Below are 23,153 nucleotides of genomic sequence, written 5' to 3'. Positions count from 1 at the left end.
GAGTCGTCGCCCCCCCCCCTCACCCTCCCCGCTTTCTGTCTGTGTCACTCCACAAACCAAAATCTCATTTCATTCCTAATCAGCGCATAGACTCCAGAAATGAAAATTGAATCAAGTTGTGGCTGATGTTGCATTTATCCCTCATCAAAAATTATCATTCTCTGATATACCTCCATGATCTCAGTCTCTATTACCAGCCTTACTCCCTCACTATCAACAGTTTAATTGAACTAGGGGGAGAAGGGAGGAGGGGTGGGGTAATTTTGCTCTCTTATGATACCTAATACAAGTAATATTTTCAGTGGGGTGTTTTAGATTTCTGTGGGGAAATCTGTTTTAAATAGCTGAGGGTTTATTATTTCATATCATTATTGGATTGTCATTATACGTCCCTCGTCCAATTGTGGTACACTGTTTTTTTTTTTTATGTTTTGTCCTATTTCTCTGCACCGGTACTCAAAATTTTAAGGTGGTGAAATCTTACACCCCCTCTGTGCCCTCCCTGCTTTGCTCCAGGTTTCTTTACAGTCTACCTTTACACCCATTTTCACATTATCGACGTGATAATGAAAAAGCAATAATGTGAGAATGAGCTCTCCATCGATACATAAGATTCCCATTTGCTGCAGATCTTTGACCGCCGGCCGAAACTAATACGAAGCGAATCTCATTTTGACTTGAAAGAAACGCTTCAGAAACTGAAATATCAGGTGGCAAATGGGAGGTAACGTGATGTGACAATTACCTTTTTATTGGAGGTAAAAAAAAAAAAGAAAAAGAAAAAAAAGTGATGGCTTAGCAACTTGCAGACGTTGAAGTGGTTTGTATGATGTTGCAAAGAAAGCATTTTGAATGTAAATGCAGTGCATCATGTTGCACGTGGTTGTAAAACACTCGCTTTTGTCACTCCCCAGGTGAAGTGCTGTAAGTACTGGCCCGATGACACTGAGATCTACAGAGACATCAAGGTGACGCTGATAGAGACCGAGCTGCTGTCGGAGTACGTCATCAGGACATTCGCAGTAGAGAAGGTACAGTAGTGAACACTCACACCTTTTAATTCATTTAAACAGCATGCATACTTTTCTCAGCATCAGCGGCCTGCTGCGCTCTCACAGCCGGGAGACGTTCCACTGAAGAAGCTCCAGGTTATATAGGGACAATAAGTCCTTGACAACATATAATGGAGGATTATTCGATTTCGGTTTTTCACATATTTGCACTTAAAAGGGATAGTTCAACATTTTGGCAAATTGGCCCATTGCCATAATCCCTATAGTCATATCAGTAGGTTCGTTACCTTTAATTGTCGGTGCAAGCTATTTTTAGAACGGCGGAGCAGAGCCGTGAACTGCTCAGAGCTACGCCATGAAGGCTAATGGGATTTCTTGGTTTCCCTCATCAAATACACAATCCAACAACTCCAAAACGCTCTGGTGGACAAGTTGTGACCTGCACATTCACCACGCTATGAGATAATAACAGAACGTTACGAGACAGAGTTGTTTTAGAGGAAAATGCAGAGACTGCTTGATGAAAAACTGCCCCCGACGGGAACGCGCATCAGCAGTTTTGCATGAATTTACCCCGAAAACAACTCTGTTTTGTAACGTTCTGTTATTATCTCATAGCGTGGTGAATGTGCAGGTCACAACTTGTCCACCAGAGCGTTTTGGAGTTGTTGGATTGTGTATTTGATGAGTTTGATGAGGGAAACCAAGAAATCCCATTAGTCTCCATAGCGTAGCTCTGAGCAGCAGGTAACAAACCTACTGCTATGACTATAGATAGATATCAGTAGGTGACGTCACGGTGCGTTCCACCTGGCCGCCGCCATGCTGGGTACCGAACACTGATTCACCTCTATTCAGCTCAGTGCAGCCACATCCTCTCTGACCAGAAATGACTGCTGCCTTATGTAGTTTGGATATGGATATTTCTCATTTTGATGGCCTTGCCTTGAAAGCACACACCTCCAGCACCTTTCTGCTGAGACGAGCTTTGACAGCGCGGTGCGCCGCTCTCTCTCCCGTTAAAAGTGAATCTCGCTCACCCAGTGGACCTCTCTCTCTCTCCTCGTCTCTCTCTCTCTCTCTCTCTCTCTCTCTGGTCTCCCGTCAGGTAAAAGCTGCCGTTTATTCCTCAGATGAAGCTCATGTTGAGCCTCTCCGGTACAGTTATCCATCACTGCTGTTGAATTAGCCGCTAATCAAAAGCTGTCGCCACTCTGTTTTATCTATCGCTCTGATTTCTCTTTTCTGTGCTGCGCTGATCAGAGCGGCGTCCCTAGCAACGGTGTATTTTACTTAGCAACGATCTGTTAAACAGGAATAACAGACTGTTAAATGCAAAATCAAGATGTAAATAAATATCAGAAATATCAATAAATTATTGGAATACGATATTCAATAGAGCCATGTAATAAAAAAAGCTTTATCCACTATTTTTGTGAGATTTGATGTCACAGCCCATAGACTGCCTTTGGAAGTCGGTACCCAAGATGGCGCTGTGACCGGCTGCGAACGCTGTGTGACGTCACGTGATATCTATCTATAGGGATTATGGCAATGGGCCAATTTGCCAAAATGTTGAACTATCCCTTTAAGCTTCAATTTCTAGTAGTATTGCACAATAAATAGTGACATATTCTACCAGGATCATATGAAATATAAAAATGTGAAAAGTAATTTCTAAGAGGATCTAAACAGGAACAGACGAAGTAATCAGTCATTATCTGATGCATTTCTCAGCAGTGCAGTACCCCCACCACTGCTGCTGAGGGAGGAGAGGACATACCGTTCTCCTAATCTACTGAGCTTCCCCAGCAGAGCCCTCTCCAGCCATTACATTCCCCCTGTTTAACTTTTAAATGTTGGTTAATCAATGTTGAAGAACAAACTGTTAGTGATTTAGGGTTACTGTGACATTTGAAGTTATTACCCGTAGCAACAGATAACGGGGGTCCACCCTTAGAAAATAAACTTCAATTGCAACCTGCTAGGAACTAAATCCACAGATAATTCAGAGGCTGTTTTATGGTGGTGTCACACACAAGCTGCCACAACATGTTCGCCTGCTGGTCCATGACTCAGACCACATCCATCTTCAAAACATGGCTTTTTATTTTGATCTCAACCTCGCATCTGGAAAGTTTGGTGACGGCATCTTCAATGGCTGCGACTCTATTAGTTGGACAAAATCTTTTTTTCCCCCAGAGGCAGACATGTCCTGACGGAGAGCTCAAACCTGCCTCTGTGGCTGTTCTGCTGCAGTATAGCACCACATTTTGCCATCACACGACCTGCACACACACACACACACACACAGACTCACAGGGGGAAACCAACACCAGTCACGCTGCTGTGGCTGGTAATAATCCCGTGTCCCTGTAAGGACCCGGTAAGACTGACAAGTGTCACAGGAGGTAAAGAAATACGGGCACGGCAGCCTTGGACATCCAGTTTGCTGTGAGATAATAGAAACTTTGCTCAACCCTCCTCCCTGACCTTGTCCATGAAGTGAGTGTTTGCATTCAATCCAGCTCTGTATTTGCTTTGGAACGACCTCTCCTCTCTGTCTCCTCGCCACATCCCAGTCGTGTGTCTCTGCTGCTGCTCTGTAACACGATGACTCTGTTGTTCCTCAGAGGGGAGCTCATGAGATCCGGGAGATTCGACAGTTTCACTTCACGGGCTGGCCGGACCACGGCGTGCCCTATCACGCCACCGGCCTGCTGGGATTTATTAGGAGAGTCAAGTCCAAGACCCTGACCAACGCCGGGCCGATGGTGGTTCACTGCAGGTTGGTGTGCACTGGAACCGATCGCCCTGTTTTCAGTCTAACCAGCTTGTGCAGATATACAAACAAATAATCATCAGAACATTTTTTACCAGACAAATAATCCCAAAGAGAAAATACAGATTGTTCTGAGAACCTGGAAAAGTAATTTTTCTTTTTTCCCTCATTGCTGTTAAGGCTGCGAATAAAATCCCATTTGCTTCCAGTGTATTAAAGCAGCAGCAGAAATCTCAGAGGCAGATACCTTCAAGTGAGGCTATGTAACCTTTGCTTAACAGGGGCCACACCGACCCAAGCCAGACTGCAGCTGTAGAGAATTACCCATGAGTTCAACTTCTTATTTGTAGGAGAAGAATATGATATTCAAACTTTTAAAAGTTACATAGTGCTACTTTAAATTCAAGGCAAAGAAAACTCCAAATCTTACACTTACACTTAACTTATAAAATGTCTTTTTTGGGAGCTTAGCGTTAAAAATGTGGTTGTTAAAGTCATAAAAGCATATTAACCTTTAACCCTTTACAATCATATGTGTAATCCAGTGAAATATAACAACAAAAAAACACATTTTTTATTTTTCTACACTACCTCTGAAGCTAATTATTTGTATGTTTGTTCCTAGTGCTGGGGCTGGGCGGACAGGCTGCTTCATCGTCATCGACATCATGCTGGACATGGCGGAGCGAGAGGGCGTGGTAGACATCTACAACTGCGTGAGGGAGCTGCGGTCGCGGAGGGTCAACATGGTCCAGACTGAGGTACGGCCAAGTCTGATCCCACGGTGGCCTCAGCAGAGCTGGGATCAGTCCTCAGAGCCTCTGCAGTAAAAAAACACGGAAGAGTCGGGGGGGGGGGGACGCAGCTCGACAGGCTGTTGTCATCAAAGGTGGATTAACTAGTATCTGCAAGTAATTCTTAGCATAAGCCCCACTTCTCTGGTTCTCCAAAACAAATGCTCAGATTTAATAGCAGAGAAGACAGCACTTTTAACCAAAAACATGTATTGTTTTGGGGAGAAATACATCATTGCTTGTCATTTATTAGTCATTAATTCTACAGCTTAGGTGATCCAGTAGCTAAAGGTTGTTAATCACTGTGCCAGTGACTGATGATGCCCATTATCTTTTAAAATGCAGCGTAATTAATTTTATTTTTTCGCTGTCACTCGCAAGCTCCAGTTCAAGTCTTGCATATTTCAAACAGTGGCAATACAGTACATTAAATTATGTAACAAAAGAATCAAAAATGTTAATGAAGCTCTGTGTGGCGACTGAAGAGGAAGTGCTCTGCTTTAGTGATGTTTCATATCACGTGACCGGTGTTTGTATGTTCAGCTTTGATTTGATGATGATGTTGATGTAGTCGTCATTCAGGCCCCCTTTTACATTTTGACTGATCATTTCTCACAAAAGATATTTACTGTGTTCCACACCCTAGCTATTTCCCAAGGTGCTAAACACACATACTTGGCAACACACGCCATAATAAAAGGGTTTAGAGGCTTGTAACTGACAGCGTTTAGCTCATAGCGATGGCTGAAAACATCCCCGGCTCATCCTCCAGCTTTATGCCAGTGTGGACTACCGAAGGACTTTGCGCTTTTCTGAACACCGGCCATCTGGAGGTGTCCATAGTCTCGTTGAATGCATCATTTCACCGTAATTCCCTTTAAATCACAAGCGTCATTGGACTTAATGGGCAAATGTTTCATTGTTGACGTCCGAATTGGGATTCGAGTAACTGGAGACCAAATGTTGTTCACCCTGAGTCACTCTCCTTCAAGTTCAGTGACCTTCAAAGTGTGTGTATGTGTGCGTTTTTCCCCTCGCAGGTGTTCAGGCTCGTTGGCACGGCTCCTCAGCCCCGCGGCCAGACACCAGCTCTCAGACGTGCTTTAATCTGTCGGCAGAAATGAAATGAAAAGAGCTTGTTGTTGTTGATTACAGTTTATGAGCTCAGATAAATTCTGTCAATCTGCGGGGTTGTTGGTGCGACCGCCTTAATTCAACCGCCGACCTGCTTGACCCGGCCCGGGATAGTCTAGAAACACTTTAGGTCACCAGTTCCCCAACCCGGGTTACTAGACTTAACGAAATGGCAACACGTGTTTCTGTGTAAATCTGCAAATCAGTGACCCCTGTGAATGTGTGCGGATTTTGGTCCGAAGTGACAGGGGAGTGTCAGCTGAAAATGTCACTTCAGAAGAGATTTACATCAAGCCTCAAGCCGTGTCACCATGTCGACTGCTTGACTGACTGATGTGAGGAGGAGGAGGAGGAGGAGGAAGAAACGTGTCGCGATTTCCTGTTTCACTCTGCAGCAGCGAGGAGGATTGTCTTTGTTGTTCAGACATCAACCTTGTTCATGCCTTGATCCTGACAACAATGATGATGAAATCTCAACCTTGCTGGGGTCATTGGGTTTTATAGACTCATTGCAAACCCGAAAAGGCCAGGGAGTTTAAGAATATACCTTTTTTTTTTTTTTTCAAGCCTCTTTATTGTGTAAGGTTTTTTTTCAAAATGTCATGGATTGTTCAGTTTTATTCGTGGAGCTTTGTAAGAAAATCAAATCAGCTTTGAACCAAAAAAATGCAAAAATATGTAATGTAACCTTTGAACATGGACAATGACAAATATTAGTCATAGAAACTGCCATGGGACTAAAAGAATAATCATGTTAAGGTTGCTGAAAGGTCACTGAATTCTCCCAGCAAAAATACTCAGCAACACTGGCTCATGTACTGTATCTCTGCTAAAAGAAAAAAAAAAAAAAACACAATGTTGTATTCTGCAAGCGTTGTCCGCTGTGACAAGTTGAGCAGGTTTGACAGATTCGCAATGAGGATGCTGTTTTTTGCAGGAGCAGTATGTCTTCATCCATGATGCCATCTTGGAGGCATGCCTCTGTGGCGACACCACTATACCTGCCAGTCAACTCCGCTCTGTGTACTACGACATGAACCGTCTGGATCCGCAGACCAACTCCAGCCCCATTAAGGAGGAGTTCAGGGTAAGGACATTTTCAGGACATTAAAAAGTCTCTGTAATGCGAATCCTTAAAGGGATAGTTCACCCAAAATTGAAATTTCACTCATTATCTACTCACCCTCATGTCGACTAAGGGCTGGGAGAAGTTTCAGAGTCCTCCGTGCCTTCTCTGAGTTACAGGGGGTCTCGGCATAGCAGTGCATGTCCATATAACGGGTGCAAATGGATACCAACTGTCTTCGTCCAAAAAGACACACCAAAAAACATCCAAATACCTCCATAGTGCTCGTCTGTAATGTCCGTCTTGTATTGAAGCCCCAACATGAGAAATTGTTCCGAAAAAAAATTATATATATTATATATTTTAAGCTTGTTTGTAGCAGAAGCTCCCAGTGTCTCAGTTCACTGCTTTGCCTGTGTCAGTGCAAATCTCGCGCGATTTGCATTGACACCCAGTTCACGGCTCCGCAAATCGTGCGAGATTCCGGCAGAGCAACACTGGGAGCTTCCGCTACAAACAAGCTTAAAACATATACTTTTTTTTTTTTTTTTTTTGAACAATTCTCATGTTGGGGCTTCAATACAAGAGGGACATTACAGACGAGCAGTATGGAGGTATTTGGATGTTTTTTGGTGTGTCTCTTTGGACAAAGAAAAGTGAGCTCCGTTCGCAACCGTCATATGGACATGCAGTGCTGCAGGGAGCCCCGCTGTAACTCAGAGAAGGCACGGAGGACTCTGAAACTTCTCCCAGCCCTTAGTCGACATGAGGGTGAGTAGATAATGAGAATGAAATTTGAATTTTGGGTGAACTATCCCTTTAAAAAGTCTCTGTATGTGAATCCCTAACGGGGCATTAATCTGAAGTGCAGGATAAGTTCACAACAAGAGTAAACATGTTGTCTCTTGATGAATGGCACAGTCCCCCTCTGGGCCAATCAGGAGCAAATATATCACTTAAATCTGTAATAGTTGCACCCCTCCTCGGACCAATCAGAGTGATATGTCCCACTAAGTTTCATCACGGTCGCATCAGGGGAGTCGGAGCTATCACTAACATAACTGATTAAAGAATTGCATTGTTAATTACCATATCGGGAGATAATTAGCACACTCGAAGACGCCTAGTACTGTATCTGCGTACCTTCCAGTGTCAATGTGACACTGTATAATCATTCTGCTTCAACCCCCGACAGACTCTGAACATGGTGACTCCCACGCTGCGGGTGGAGGACTGCAGCATCGCCCTGTTGCCCAGGAACCACGAGAAGAACCGCTGCATGGACGTCTTGCCCCCGGACCGCTGCCTCCCCTTCCTCATCACCATGGACGGGGAAAGCTCCAACTACATCAACGCTGCACTCATGGATGTAAGAGTCAAAAAAAAAAAAAAGAAGTCGTCAAATTTTAAAGGAATAGTTCACCAAAAAATGAAATTCAGTCATTGTTGACTCACCCTCATGCTGATGAATACTCTGGAGTAGTTTTTTGTTCCTCAAAGTGCATCTGGAGACCCTGGAGGGGCGTTCAAAACTTTGTGAGAATAATAGTGCCCGACACAAAAACATCCATAAAACTACACAAAAAACCCTGTAATATACCTCCATGCTCCTCGTCTGCTGCAATCCAAGTGTCCTGAAGGGATATAGTCCAGAGTTTACTGAAACAACGTCATTTAGGACATTTTTACACCCTAAACAGTCCTGGATTGAATTTGCCTGGGGCGTGCTCTCGTGGTGCATCGTGCCCGACACAAACAGGTCCATAAAACTACACAAAAACCTTGAAATATTCCTCCACACTGCTCGGTCGCTGCAATCCAAGTGTCCTGAAGGGATCTAGTCCAGAGTTTACCCGAAACAACGTAATTTAGGCATCGTGTGAACGCGAGAGCACGCCCCAGGCAAATTCAATCCAGGACTGTTTAGGCTGTAAAAATGTCCTAAATGACGTTGTTTCAGTAAACTCTGGACTATCTCCCTTCAGGACACTTGGATTGCAGCGGACGAGGAGCATGGAGGAATATTACAGGGTTTTTGTGTAGTTTTATGGACGTTTTTGTGTCGGGCGCTATTGACTCTCATATAAGGAATTCGTTGGACTACGAACCCCCCTCCCGGGTCTCCAGATGCACTTTGAGAAAAAAAAAACAATCAGAGTCAGCAATGACTGAATTTCATTTTTTGGTGAACTATTCCTTTAAGCCGGTTTTCCCACATTCCTGAGCAGCGTGATCTGGATTCTCCCTAATTGCATCACTGTAATTTAAAGTGGTTAACGGACAAGAAGTTACAGCTGCCCCGTCTCTGTGTGAACTGCAACTTTCCCTTGTGTTGCTTTTTCTGTCAAGTTGGTACAAGGAAAAACATCACAATTTTACTGTGAGCTGTGTCCATTATAAAACAAGGATTCTTCTACATGTCCCCAGTTTAATGCCTTCAATTCAATTCAACATGACTTTTGGTTGCCACTGTCAAAGAGGTGTTGATGCAGCTCTGTTTTATTATCAAGGTCATCGTTTGCACTGGGCTGAATTGTATGTGTTTCTAATATCCTAATAATCCCTTTGTATTTGTAAATGATGTGGGCAGAAAAATTAAGTGTCTCAATATTATGAAGTTTAGTTCAGAACAACTGCAATGATACACATTGTAGCTTGAGTGTCAATGAACATTGTTAACTCGGTAAAAGGAAAGTGAGATCGATTGCATTTGGTTTTATGTTAAAACAGAACGATTACCTTGATACTGAACCTTCAGTCCCCTGTGAAAGCAAAACCATTCAATCTCAGGTAAAAGTTTATTCTCCACTTTTGTAACAGCAGCTGACAAAATCTACTCACTTCAAGGTCCAGTAGCCGTTTTAAAGCTTTGGATCATTTCACATCGTTGTCATAGAGCTGTAGATTTTAAAAATTGCGTTTCTTTCTTTCTTTCTTTCTTTTTTCCATTTCAGTTGTCAGCATTCAGCCCTGAAATACTTCCCTCCAGGCCTTCAAGGACTCACTGTACTTGAGACTTGACTCGAATTGCTCTGACAGACTTGCCCCACAAATACTTAAACACACCTCTGTCTTGCGCTCAGGTTAAATTGTCTGTGGTTGTATATGTCACAATAACTAAAAGGCAGCACAAGACAACAGAAAATGCAATGTATAGCAATTTTCAAGTGATAAATTTATTCAGGGTGGACCTAACAAAGAACACCTTGACAAGTGATGGACTTTTTGGCTCTCGCCTGGATTGAGTCGGTGACCTTTTACAGGATCCTTTCCGTTAATATGGGCTACCTCCGGGAGCCAGAAAGCACATTAAAAGAGCAGCATCCCAATATAATCTCCCTAACATGGAATCTCCATTAGAAAACAACGCTCACTGAGAGGCAGGTCAAAGGATGGAGGTTATTTTAGATGTGGTTATAGTTTTATTTTAAGTCATCAGCTTACATGCTGTATAATATGCATGAGATGTATTCAGTGATATGTTTATATAACCAGTTCCTTTTCCCCCTTTCTTTTTGTCTCTCTTTTTCCTCCAGAGTTACAAGCAGCCTTCTGCATTCATTGTGACCCAGCACCCACTGCCAAACACAGTAAAGGACTTCTGGAGATTGGTGCTGGACTACCACTGCACCTCCATAGTAATGCTCAACGACGTTGACCCAGCCCAGGTAAACCCGACCTGATACATGTGCACAAACACACTCGCGCACAAAGAATATACAAAATAATCCTCCGGGGATATTGCCGGAGGTAGGCTCACAAACAGACGACACCCGGAGCAGTTCCTTTCATCACAAGTCTGTATCTAATAAAGTTACACAAACAGCGTGGGAACTGGATTCAGAGAAAGATTGCCTCTTTTTTTCTCTCTCTCTCTCCTCCCCCAAGTATGAACCCAAGGATGTATCCGCGCCGGCAAACACATATACTATATATGTGTACACAGAATATGTTTGAAATGAGGTAGATGCTGCCGAGTGGAAGAGGACTTGCCGTGAAAGCGCAGGGTAGATGGAGAGACAGGCCTGTGGAAGAGACTCTCCAGATTTCTCAGCCCGAGGCTCTGTCATAACACCCGGGGATCAAAGCCTGAAGCCAGGCTGCTCTCCCCATCCAAATCCCCTTTCCCTCGGTGGCTGACTGACTGGCTGACTGGCTGGGTAGAAAAGGCCTTTCATTCAATATTCTCACTGTAGGCAGCCAGTCAGCCAGCCAAGGAAACAGCACAGGTGGGGTGGGAGGAAGGCGGGAAGGCGTAGATAGAGGCGAGGCAGGTGGTGGTGGTGTACTATCTCCTCCATCGGCTCCTTTGTTTTTGCATCTGTTGAATTTGTCAGGTTTTGACGCACTCTCAAAGGAAGCCGGGGAGAGACGCTTTAGCTGTCACACTCAGACTGTATATGTGTTTGTGCTATTTTGCATGTTAGAGAAAGAAAGAAAGTGAGCATATATTTGTTTGTCCATCTGTATGCATGTACCCAGGCCTGTTATTTGTCTTCTTTTCAAGTTCAGTCTCTCCCTTTTTTTATCCCCTGTGTTTGTTCATGACTGTGTGACTGCATGTGGGCATGTGTGTTGGTCAGAATTTGTTCATTTGGTGTGTGTACACTTCCAGCAGTCTGATTTAGTGCGATGAGGCTGGCAGTGTGCTCGGCAGGTGCATGTTCTTAACTGGGCTTCTCTCTCCTGAGGAGCAGAAATAGGGGAGATTTTGCTGTTCTTATGAAGATGTCCCAGGGGTTTATTTCTCCTGCTGTATTTTTCATCACTGTTGCCAGTCAGTAACACTGCCTGTCAAAAGGCTACCTGCTTCTTAATACTTTTAATTAAGGATAGAACTAGGCCTACCACATATTTGTATTTTTACCAACTGTACCATCTATATTCTTAAATCCAATGGGGGCAATTAAAATAATTTGCATTTAGCACTATAAAAATCAGTCATAAGTATTGACTTTACAATAATATAAAAAGAAAATTGCCAATTTGTTCAGGGTTACAATTGACAGTATAAATTTGTTAGGGAGCAAATAGAGAAATAATGGGGAGAGTAATGAGTAAGAAGTGGTTGAAATGGCTACTTAATGAATTGGCAGTTCAAATGGTTAGCTAGTGTGAAATGGTTGAAATAGTCAATAGCTTTATTACAAATAAACAGTTGGTATAAAGTTTATACCAGAGGACTTCAACAGGGGGTCCGCAAAGGTACTGCAGGGGGGGTCGTGAAATTTTTGGTTGTTTAGAATTTTTTTAATATTTTTTTGGTTTCCACATTATGTTTCAAATAAAAATGCCAATTTGAATAGATTGTATGCATGGTTATCATGCAATTAACAGACATTGCTGATATTGGCATTGGTATCAACATCTGTTTATAAATGGCAGTGGCACGGCCCCCTACTCACTGTAGCCTACCTGTTTAATATATAAACCGGTGTATTATTTGAATAGTTTAATTTTGAATGCACAAAAACAAGGTACATTCATGGAACTAGGCCCAGTTTAATATAAAACATAATTTTATAGTAGGGGGTCCCTGCTCCATCTTTCCTTCAGTTTAGGGGTTCTTCGCTTGAAAAACATTGATGACCCCTGCTTTATACATTTATATGGGTTAGCTTACTTCTTCCTACTTCTTCCTACTTCTTTCCCACTATAGTTTTAGCTAACACTCTGATAACAAATGTTTGAAATAGTTAGCTAAAATTCACCTTCGCTAAACAGCTGAAATAGCTGATTAAAAACAGTGGATTAACTGAGCAGACCGTTTCTGACAAACTATTGAAATAGTTAACGCTAAAAGTAGCAGAGAAAGATATCCACTGTTTTAAACTAGATATGCTGTTTATCAGAAATTACTGAAATATTTAGCTAAAAGTAGCAGATAAAATGTCACCATTAGCCGATTATTTCAACTGTGAATCAGCTAAAGCATGAGCTTAAACAGATATTGTTATCTGGAGTTAATGGATAGCTATACAGAGTGAGAGAATGGTTGAAATGTCTGAAGGCAAACTTTACAAAACCAACCTTAATAATAATAGTTTGACTGTGCGCAAAGTCTATCTAACAATATTCACTTTTTATATTCGTAGTCGATATTAAATGACATTCAGTTTAAATGAGCACATTTGGAAAATGAGTGCAGGAGTTCATGTAGCTCTGCGGATTGGGAACAATAACCTAAATTATTAACCTTTTATCAACTTATCTTTATTAGGTTTTTCTTCATAGAGACAGTTTTCAGGTTTTCTTTCAGTCTGAAAAATATAGTTTAAAAAAAAAGAAAAGAAACCCACTGTTGCTGAAGAGGTGCAAACAATTAGCCAAGGTTTTTGAGGAATTTCTGTTTGATTTGTTGTGCAAAGCGCCAGATGATTAGTAGAAAGCTCTCGTACTTGCGCCACATCTGTGTCTGGTTTTTTTGGGCAGATCAGAAATTCCAGCTGTTCTTTGAATGTTCTCCACTGAAGAAGCAATTCATCATACTTTAAAAAGAAAGCACTTCACTCTTGCACGCAATTCATCTTCTTTCTTTTTTACCTCTTGTGCCTCATCATTGGTGTCCTCGAACTTTGTAATTCCATGTAAACCTCTCAAACGCGTTTAAATGAATGTCACTGGATCACTCTGCGTGGTTTTCGTTCCAAAACTAATGAATCCTTTTCTGTTCTCTTTGTTTTTCTTGTGTGTTTTTCTTTTTTTCTTTCCTCCCTGTGTGCGTGCGTGTGTGTGTGTTTTAATGTGCGTGCGCTGGTATACCTGTATGTATCTGTGTGCGAATGGACGTGTGTGTGTGTGTGTGTGTGTGTACATGCCTATTTTGTTTAGTTGTGCCCACAGTACTGGCCAGAAAACGGAGTCCACCGCCATGGACCTATCCAGGTTGAATTCGTCTCTGCCGACTTAGAAGAAGACATCATCAGCAGAATATTTAGGATCTACAATGCAGCACGGGTACGGTGACACAGTAGGGTCATGCTTCAAACAGAAAAAACTACTTGTTTAGAGGAAAAGAACAATCACTTCATTTATGCGAGGAGGTTGACACATAGTTTTTCTGCTCTGCTGCCTTTTTTTTTTTTTTAACTTGCTTGTCTTTCTTCCCTGCGGGTGATCACAACAGCCAGTTTACTCTGTGACTGCACACCTCACACATCCCACTCATATGCTGGCCCATCCATTCAAGCTGTGCAGTGGCAATCATTATGTTCCTTAACTATGCCTCAGCACCAGTGCTTGGACTGAGGTGTGATTGCCACGAGTCACGTGTCTTTTCGGCAGCTTATTTTCAAGAAGTTTTCACATCTAGTTAAAAAGGTAAAAAACAAGTTGAACTTTCTGAGTTTTCCATCAATCAACACCTTTTAGGTACAGCAGGGATGTGTCTCCAAGGGTTGTTTCACCCAAATTACAAAAAAAGAACATTTTCTCTTCTCAAGAGAACTATATCTAGATGTGTAAATAATTTTAGTTTTACATATACCTGCAATGCACAATGAATAATTTGTGTTCAAGGTTCACAATGATGATTAATGGCATTGAGAGGGAGTTGCATTTCTAACTTTCCTTCTGTTCAGTAATTGATAGTTTTACACTTTCAGGACTCCATACTTTTTGGTTTTCCACTGCCAGAACTGAGGCCGTGACTCCTTATAACCCCTGATCACAAGTTAAAGCTTTCAGTTGTGTAATGAGTATGACTGGTGAGCAGTTCAGCCAAATTTTCCTTTTGTACGGTAGTTTAATTTTAATTACATTTAGCAGCCTGACAGAATGAATATATTTGTGTCTTTAATCATCCTGTGACCCCCTCAGATTTATCTTGGGACCCCATGGGGAGCCCTGACCTCCTGGTTGGGGGCCACTGCTCTAGATAATCGAAGTGCTGGAACTAGTTTATGAAGAAGGAGTCTCTATGATGTGTGTGGAAGATCCAGACAAGGAAAAAGACCCGATTGTGATCTGTAATAAGTAGTTAAACACATACGTATGTCATATATCAATTTACAAATTCAGTGCACATACTGTTTAATGAATGGAGGAACAAAGACATGGGCGTCTCACAGCTTGGGCAAATAAAATCAAAAATATGTTATTTAGACACTTTATCAGCGCAGGTCTGGTCCAGATTTTTGTGATTTGGGTGAACTGACCCTTTAACATTGAGCTACAGACAGGATCTGGCGTAACCTGCGCTCACCTGCGTAAGCTCCTTACCTCAACACACAGTCTGCCTCGGGTTGTCAATAATCGCTTGTCACATTTACATGTTGCATTTCGCGGCCGGCAGAGGCGCCAGCGGCATGTTAAGTGCGGTACAGTCTAATCACACATGATCACGGACAAGTGTTATTGATCAATATGTCTGAGTGTGATTTAGAGAGTCTGTATCTCAGATTGCTTATCTATCCGTCTCCAGCAGTAACTGTGCTCATCTATCAACCCGTCTATCTCCTCCGTTCATCTCATCAGCGACTCCTCTTGCCCTTATCCATCTCCTGTCCTAGTTGTCGCCCATCGAGGCTTATAGCTCAGCCCTGCATCTTTACAGTCAGATTGCATCTTTGCACACACACACAAAGCGATTAACGCCCCCGCCCCCCCACCTTGTCTATGTGTGTTAACCTGGGATAACCGGTGTGGTGTGTCCGTCCTTCCCCTCCAGCCTCAGGACGGCTACCGGATGGTGCAGCAGTTCCAGTTCCTGGGCTGGCCCATGTACAGAGACACGCCCATGTCCAAGCGCTCCTTCCTCAAGCTGATCCGACAGGTGGACAAATGGCAGGAGGAGTACGACGGGGGAGAGGGACGCACTGTGGTCCACTGTCTGTAAGTTTCCCTCCATGCAACAACAACACTCACAAGTGCAGGAAGAAGTTCACTCACCCAATGCTGCCATTAAAAATGAAACATCTCCACCTACTGACTGAAAAGCTTCACTGCAGCAAAAATAAAAATTCGACTCTGCAACTCCTCAGTGCAACATGAGCTTTTCTCTCAGACCTAAACCTTCTATATCGAACTTCAAATTTTCTGTAACTCACTTTAGATCAAATTTCATTTTCTAATGCTCGACTCCTCTGTTCTAACTGCAGGAACGGAGGCGGCCGCAGCGGAACATTTTGTGCCATCAGCATCGTTTGTGAGATGCTTCAGCACCAGCGCTCTGTGGATGTTTTCCACGCCGTCAAAACACTGAGGAACAATAAACCCAACATGGTGGACCTACTGGTGAGAAGCCCTTTCAACAGTCTTTTTCAGAGATGGCTTTCGTAAAATGTTGTTAATGTGGTTATTGATTGCTTAAAGGGCTTGTTTCACTAATTCATGAAAGTGGTGTTCTTGTTGTAAAATGTGTGGCTTGAGGATTTGATTCCCTCCATAGTTGAGTATTGAAAATTAAATGAAATTTGTTGTATTTTTCTGGATAATGGAGACTGAAAATATACTTAGAGTTTATCTGCAGGGTGTTCAGGTCAGCTACAGCTTTAAGTCTCTGGTTGGACCTTTTTTACCCTTCATTTTCTGTCAGCTTTCTTCTATACTCCATCCAATGAAGGCATTACAGAACAAAATGATGACTTTCAAATGGCTATCTGCAAGTTTTTTTGTTATTTGCTTCAAAATTGTTTTTTATTATGCTTTGATTAAAGAAAATCAGACATCTAGCCTGAGGCACTACAGCCTCAGCTTCACTGTTTCGCAAATGTGTTGGTTGTAATTTGATTATGTGTAACTGTTGTAATATGGAAATATGCACCACTAAAGCACAATATCAGCTCACGTGATATGTGTTGAAGAGGTGAAGTCTGTTAAAATGTAGATTTAAGACCGTGATTTCAGTTCATATTGTGTTTCTGTGATTGATATTCATAAAATAATACTTAATCTAATTTACCAAGCAGCAAACCTCGAATCAGATGGTTCATTTTCTCTAATCTTTCCTCTCTTTCCCTCTTGTCTTCTAGGACCAGTACAAGTTTTGCTACGAGGTGGCACTGGAGTACTTGAACTCTGGGTAACTCAGAGTTACCGAGCACGTTCAGAGACTTAAAAGTTTGGGACTTTTCAGACGACTGCAGCTCTCACATGTGTGCATTGTTCTAAGCGTGTTTGTGTGTTATCAGCTCGACAGGAACGAGGTACACACACGACAACCATACGAGCAGCTCCACCTTTGACCAGCTCCTTTGTTCTCCTGGTCTTCGGTTGGCGTAGATGGGAAAGGTAGCAGAGTTATACAGTGTTAAATATCGCAGCCTGTTTCTGTCCGTACCGGCGAAGGAAGCCAGCAGGAGCACAGTCAGTTTTTTTTTTTTTTTTTGAATTCCTCTGCAGTGAGTCGCCTCCTCTCTGGGTCCCTCTATCGTTCTGTCTCTATCGCTCTCAGCCGCCTGTAGTCCCGTGGTTGTTGCCTTGATCCTCATTGGAAGATGAGCATTAAAATACTCTCCAGTTCTGTGTGGAATGCGATACACTGTACATAATGTAATGTGTTCATTTTACTCTGATTTCAGTTGTTGTTTTTTTTTATTTGGTTCTGCTCATTATTAAAAAGTCATTAAATGCAGGAGTTCAAAGCCTAAATGTTACTAAATGTCCTGTAAATTTATGACTTCTAGATAATTATTGCTTCATACTGTGTGTTGGGGACAGTTGGCTCAGTCTACATTTGCTTTCCTTATTTCCTGTACAGGGATCCAAAGCTTTATTTGCACTTCCATTGAGTTCTTGTTGTGCATATTGTACATATTTCTGTAGATTATTTATTCACAGTATGTACTTTTTTGTGACTCTCAGTAAGTGACAATCATATGTTCTATAGGTTTGGTTTATTGACTGTATTGTGTTCTTTCTTTGTTTCTTTTTGGTCATCTCGTATGACGGTTCAATTCCACTGTTAAGAAAAAAAAGATATTATATAAATATATCTACAATATAAACATTGGATTATGTTTTTCTGACTCTTTTTTACTGTAAGTGGAGCTGGAAAATATGACATTAGGGCGACATCTGTTGGAGAGATGAGGGAAAACACAACCACCTCTTTGTTCAGAGCTTTTAATTGGTGCCACAGTATCACTTTTCATGAATGTTTCTTCCATTGTACTTTCTTAAGATGACAATAATGATTTTTTTTCCCCGGTTATACTAATGCATTCATTTTGTTCGAAGCACATTTGTTAAATAAGAAGTCTTTACAAGTGTAACGGATGTGCACTCACTCCACCCATAAAAGACGTGCTAACCAACCCGCCAAGTGGTTGTCAACCTCTTGGCGAAGAGGTTAGCATCGTCGCCTCCGGTGCGGGAGGTCGTGGGATCGAACCCCACCTACGGCAGGCCGTGAGAAACACAACGCAGAGGGCCAGATCGACATCGGCTACACAAGCTGAGAAGTCATGATGCAGAAGTGTCATTTAGAAGATACCATCAGTTCAGAAAGTTAATATGGCCCTTAAATGTCATAGTATAAATGCTGGATTGCAGCTGACTGTTGCATTTAATTAAGTTTTCCAACATCTTTGAAATTAACACAAGAAAAAAATAATTTCACCCAGCAACAAATAGCCTTTATTTAATTTTCATATGTTAGAAAGATGTTGCTTTAACTTTTTTTAAACTGTAAGTGAGACTGTATTGGGATGCATTATGATTAGAAAGTTTTTTATTTGGGAAAAAAAAAAGAATTCATACCTTTATAACCTTGTGCAAATACTTAATTCTTTTCACTTCACCCATCTGTGCACTTGCTTTCAAAAAAATTTTCACAACTCTACAAATCGTACATGTTAATTGTGCACTTAGTTTGATAAGACAGAAAAAACCTGAACTTGAAAGGCTAATTTGATGATTGTTGACTGTCGCACGTTTTGCGCCATCAAGACATGGTGACGTGCAGACATTTCTTATGTACCGACAGCAACTATCTCGTGAAAGCTAAACTCAATTTTATCCCAACAAATCTAATATTCTCCCCCAGAGGAGTTTGTTAACCGTCTCCCAGAATAACTCACACACTGCAAAGTCTGAAAGGACGATTCATTGTGACAAAACATTTAATATTCTGGTCAGTTACACTGATGCATGTGACTGTGCTCTAAACAATTTGTATGAGGCCAGAGTTATTAGTAGGTTTTACAACTAAATGGGGTGAGTAGGTAAGTAGTGCCAGTAACATTGAATTGAATACAACTGTGTTAGTAGCAAACTCTAAATCGTTCCTTGTGCAGCTGAAAAGGTTGTAAAGTCTGAATATAGATCAACCTTTCCCACCAAGGACAGCTACAGTCTGCTATCAGATATATTCATGTTAGAGTTAATGAAAAGAGGATTTTCAGCCAAAAACTAATGAAAAGGGTGAAAAAAAAGACTCAAATGATGCCCTCATACTTCCAGTCACTGCTCCAAAAGTGTCACATTATGACCATTTTTATGCATCTGTCCATTTTAGTACTGTGTCTAGTGACCTCATTATGGGCATGAGGACTATTGATAATGAAATGGGAAAATGTTATTGACCATGGACCATTAGGGCAAAACAAAACAAGGCTGAGAGTGAATAAGAAAAAAAATCAAATAGAAGAAGTGAGTGGAAGCAGTATATCTCATCATGTAGCTAATATGACAGCTAGCTTGATTTCTGGCCTCGTTCGGTCGTGTGACACCAAAAACAATAACCAAAAACATGGGGGACTGGGACATACTTTGCATTCAAAGTGCTTCACATGAGGCATAAAAACATAACAAAGGGCACAAAAACAATTTAAAAAAGATGAAGCATTTTAAAATAATGAAACAGATCAAATTGAAGAGAAATAACAACATGAATTTACTGTGTTCCACAACATCATGTGAGAGAGAACTGGACAGACTAAAAAAAAAGGAAAAGCAGCTGGTCCTGTCGACGGTTTTAGTCCCAGACTTCTTAGAATCTGCTCAAGTCGGCTGTGCAACATCCTCACACACCTCTTCAATCAGAACGAAAGGTCTGCACACTATGGAAAATGTCATGCATCGTTCCAGTCCCCAAAAAGACTCTTCCTGCTGATGCCAGTGACTACAGGCCTCATGAAGACACTGGAGAGGCCTGTCCTCTCCTATCTAAGACCCAGGCGGAGAACGCTCATGGATCCACTACAGTTCGCATACCAGCCCAATATCGGTACCCATGGCCCTCCTCTTAGGATCATGACCTTCGACTTCTTGAGCGCCTTCAATACAATTCAGCTGGGAATGCTGAGTGAGAAGATGAGGATGCTACAGGTGGAGCCAGCACTGGTGGACTGGACGATGGAGGACAACCTGACTTGCAGGCCACAGTTTGTGTGACTGAAGAACTGTGTCTCCAGCACACTCCTGAGTAGCACAGGAGCCCCAATTGTCCTCTTTCCTCTTCACAGTTTGCACATCAGACTTCCAATACAACTCAGATGCTGCTTGCTTTCTCCAGAAGTTTTCTGACGCGATTGTCGACTGTATCAGAGGAGGTTGGGAGGAGGAGTGCATGGGCACGATTGCGGCCTTTGTGGAATGGAGTAGCCTCAATCACCTTCAGCTGACCTCAAAAACCAAAGAAATGGTCGTTGACTTATGGAGGAGGAGGAGGCCCATACTGGCCCCGGTCGCCATCCAAGGCAAGGAGGTTGAGGTTGTCACCAGCTACAGGTATCTGGGAGTGCGTCTGGATAAGCTATAAGCTATACAGACTGTATTTCCTGAGAAGATTAAAATCCTTCAACATCTGCAGACTTCTTCTGTGCACCTTCTACCAGACGGTGGTGGTGGTGGCCAGTGTAGCCTACTGTTCTTCGGTGTGTTGTGCTGGGGAGAAGCTCAAGACATTAATAAACTGAACAAACTGATTAAGAGAGCGAGCTCCACTATCGGCGCTGAGATGGACTCAGTCCAGCAGGTGGTCAAGGTGAGGATGCTGGCCTCCATCCGAAGCAATGCTTCACAGCCACTGAGCTGGAGGTGTTTCAGCAGAGCACCTTCAGTCATAGACTGATGGTGCGAAGACTGAAAGGAGCAGGAAGTCTTTCCTGCCGGCAGCCATCAGACTCTGTAACACAGAATAATTATTATTAAAGAGTTGCACACTTGCACTTCTACATTACGTTACATTGCACAATTGTTCATCCTGCCCAAACTGAATTAGCTACTGTAAATATGTTTTATGTCTCCTTACTCAGATTTTGTTACTGTTTCCTTAGTATAGCCTAAGTTATTCTATTCTATATAGCTATTATCATATCCGTATTTTTTATTCCAATTTTATTGGAGCTGTCACACAATAATTTCCTGCAAAGGATTAACTACTATTCTATTCTATTCTATTCTATTCTGTCAGCTTAAAGCAGAAGTAAGCGATCCGGTCGTTTTGGCTAACTTCTTCTCAGCCGACGGAGTTAGCAGTCCCCGCCCTCGTCATGGATCTATTGGTCCTCGTCCCTACGTCACCACATTCACGCGCATCCCTTGGCTGCACACACAGCCCTTCATGCCGTTCTCTCTCCTCATTGGATAAAGGTTGTAGGATACAAGGAAGTATACAAGAAGTTTTCTCCTCGGCTTACAGCAGAGCAGAGTGACTGACAGACCCGTGTTTCGGACCAAACACTCTATGTAGGCTAAGTGATTGCTGTCAGAAGATATAACTATTTAAGACTTATATATTAACACAAAAATTCCGCTTACTTCTGCTTTAAGTAACGTTCAAATGTATTTGACTGTTGTTTTACCGTCGACGGTGTGGCTCTGCACCATAGACTGTAAAAAGTGAAGATTGTTGTGTGGCGTCAGACAACCGATTCTTGGAGAAGTCAGGGTAGATTTTTTTTTTCTCTGACTCTCCCGGAGTGGGAGCTCCGACCTCCGGTGGCGTTTTGGCATTGCACTTTTTCAAGTAGGAGGTCCATACCATGGGTGTATTATATTAACGGTCCATACCCTCAGGAGGTCGGAAAAAATGTTTCCCAGTTGTCTCGAACGCAGCAAGAATCAACGGCTGGAATTTGCGCGTGCGCATTTATGCAATGCAAGCCCAGTTCCGACTTCGGAGACTTGTGGAAACTGCAAGACAACAGGAGCAGGTAACGTTACTACGTAAGCGAGAAAATTACACTGATTCAGCATTGCTGTAAAAGTTTGGGACATGGTATTGTCACAGGAGTAGCCTACAGCAGCTCCTTTCAGGCCGGTTATGGCCGAGAGAGAGAGTTTTTAGTTTTTTTTTTAGTTTAGTTTAGTTTAGTTTAGGCTATTTCGGTCAATACATGTCATTAAAAGAAAAGTAACAAACCAGAAAGAAAATAAATGAAGAAAGAAAAATAACATCAATCTGAATAAACAATAAAATATAAGTAAAATAAGTACAGAAAAAGAAAATTTGGACCGAAAAGGCATAGGCTGAAGCATAGCTTATTACAACTCTGATTATTATTATTATTTTTTTAAATATACAATTTGTTATTTATTAATAAAAGAAATAAGCAATCACAAAACAGTGAAAAGAGAGAAGCTGCTTGATTTGATTTCACTTTCTTCTTCCTTTCCTTTCCCTTCCTTCCTCCTCTCCTTTCCCTTCTTCCTCCCCTACTTCCTAGCACGAGAGAGAGCTAGCACTTCACCCAGCTCAGTTAGCATAACGAGCTAACTGCTAGTTGCTTTTTGTATACAATGTGCATGTATGTTCACTTTAGCCTCTTTCTTTGCCACAACTCCTGAAGACCCAGGTGCCTGCTCTGCTCTGCTTAGCTTGGCTTGTCTCTCTGTAAGAGTCACCCATCACCACTGCTATATATTGCATATTTTATAAACATATAATGTGTTAAGGGTTCAGTAGTGCTCTATGTAAAGTAAAGGGTCTACATTATAGATGGTGTGAGTTCATGTAGAAAAATAACAATAACATTTCAACACAACAAACATCTATGGCACAAGTTTGACATCTCCAATCGTGATTAGATTTAAACCTTTATTTTTTTGTTATCTCAAAAAACCATTGAGGAGGAGTCCTCATTTACAAGTCTGGTGCTCAGATTTACAACTGGAGGTGCACGGCTTCAATTCACTTCAGTGCTTTTATCGTCATTGCACAGTGTAGAATGAAATTAAGTTTCTCCAGTGGTTCATAAGATGAGGAAAAAGAAGACATGCACATAAAAGACTACTGTATATAAATACGTGTAAAAGTAGTGTAAAACAAAGTTAAACAGAAAATAAGTTGGCAGAGTGAAAGAGTTCAAGAGTCTTAGTCAAGGACACATCATTGGAAGACATGAAAAAACAGCAGGTTACTCATGCAGTTGAACACACAGATTGATCCTGCAGGTCTATGGATTGCAGTGATACCTAAT

General features: G+C 42.0%; 1 protein-coding gene across 1 annotated transcript in view; it reads left to right on the top strand.

Moving 5' to 3' along the window:
- The window catches only part of LOC311000849 (receptor-type tyrosine-protein phosphatase mu), a gene marked incomplete at its 5' end in the record, with an annotated part of 166,989 nt that extends 150,101 nt beyond the window's left edge, over positions 1 to 16,888 (top strand). Inside the window, 10 exons of the mRNA XM_083991711.1 lie at positions 915 to 1,031; positions 3,647 to 3,801; positions 4,421 to 4,556; positions 6,661 to 6,810; positions 7,985 to 8,158; positions 10,326 to 10,457; positions 13,621 to 13,746; positions 15,458 to 15,621; positions 15,888 to 16,023; positions 16,761 to 16,888. Coding sequence (XP_083847837.1) covers positions 915 to 1,031; positions 3,647 to 3,801; positions 4,421 to 4,556; positions 6,661 to 6,810; positions 7,985 to 8,158; positions 10,326 to 10,457; positions 13,621 to 13,746; positions 15,458 to 15,621; positions 15,888 to 16,023; positions 16,761 to 16,814 — 1,344 coding nt within the window. The 3' untranslated portion in view covers positions 16,815 to 16,888. The remainder of the gene's footprint in view (positions 1 to 914; positions 1,032 to 3,646; positions 3,802 to 4,420; positions 4,557 to 6,660; positions 6,811 to 7,984; positions 8,159 to 10,325; positions 10,458 to 13,620; positions 13,747 to 15,457; positions 15,622 to 15,887; positions 16,024 to 16,760) is intronic.
- Between the last annotated feature and the right edge of the window lie 6,265 nt (positions 16,889 to 23,153).

Source organism: Trachurus trachurus (genome assembly GCF_905171665.1).
Source record: "Trachurus trachurus genome assembly, chromosome: 17".
Classification (NCBI taxonomy): Eukaryota; Metazoa; Chordata; class Actinopteri; order Carangiformes; family Carangidae; genus Trachurus; species Trachurus trachurus.
Note: the sequence above shows the minus strand (reverse complement) of the source record. Positions and strands in the feature narration are given on the sequence as shown.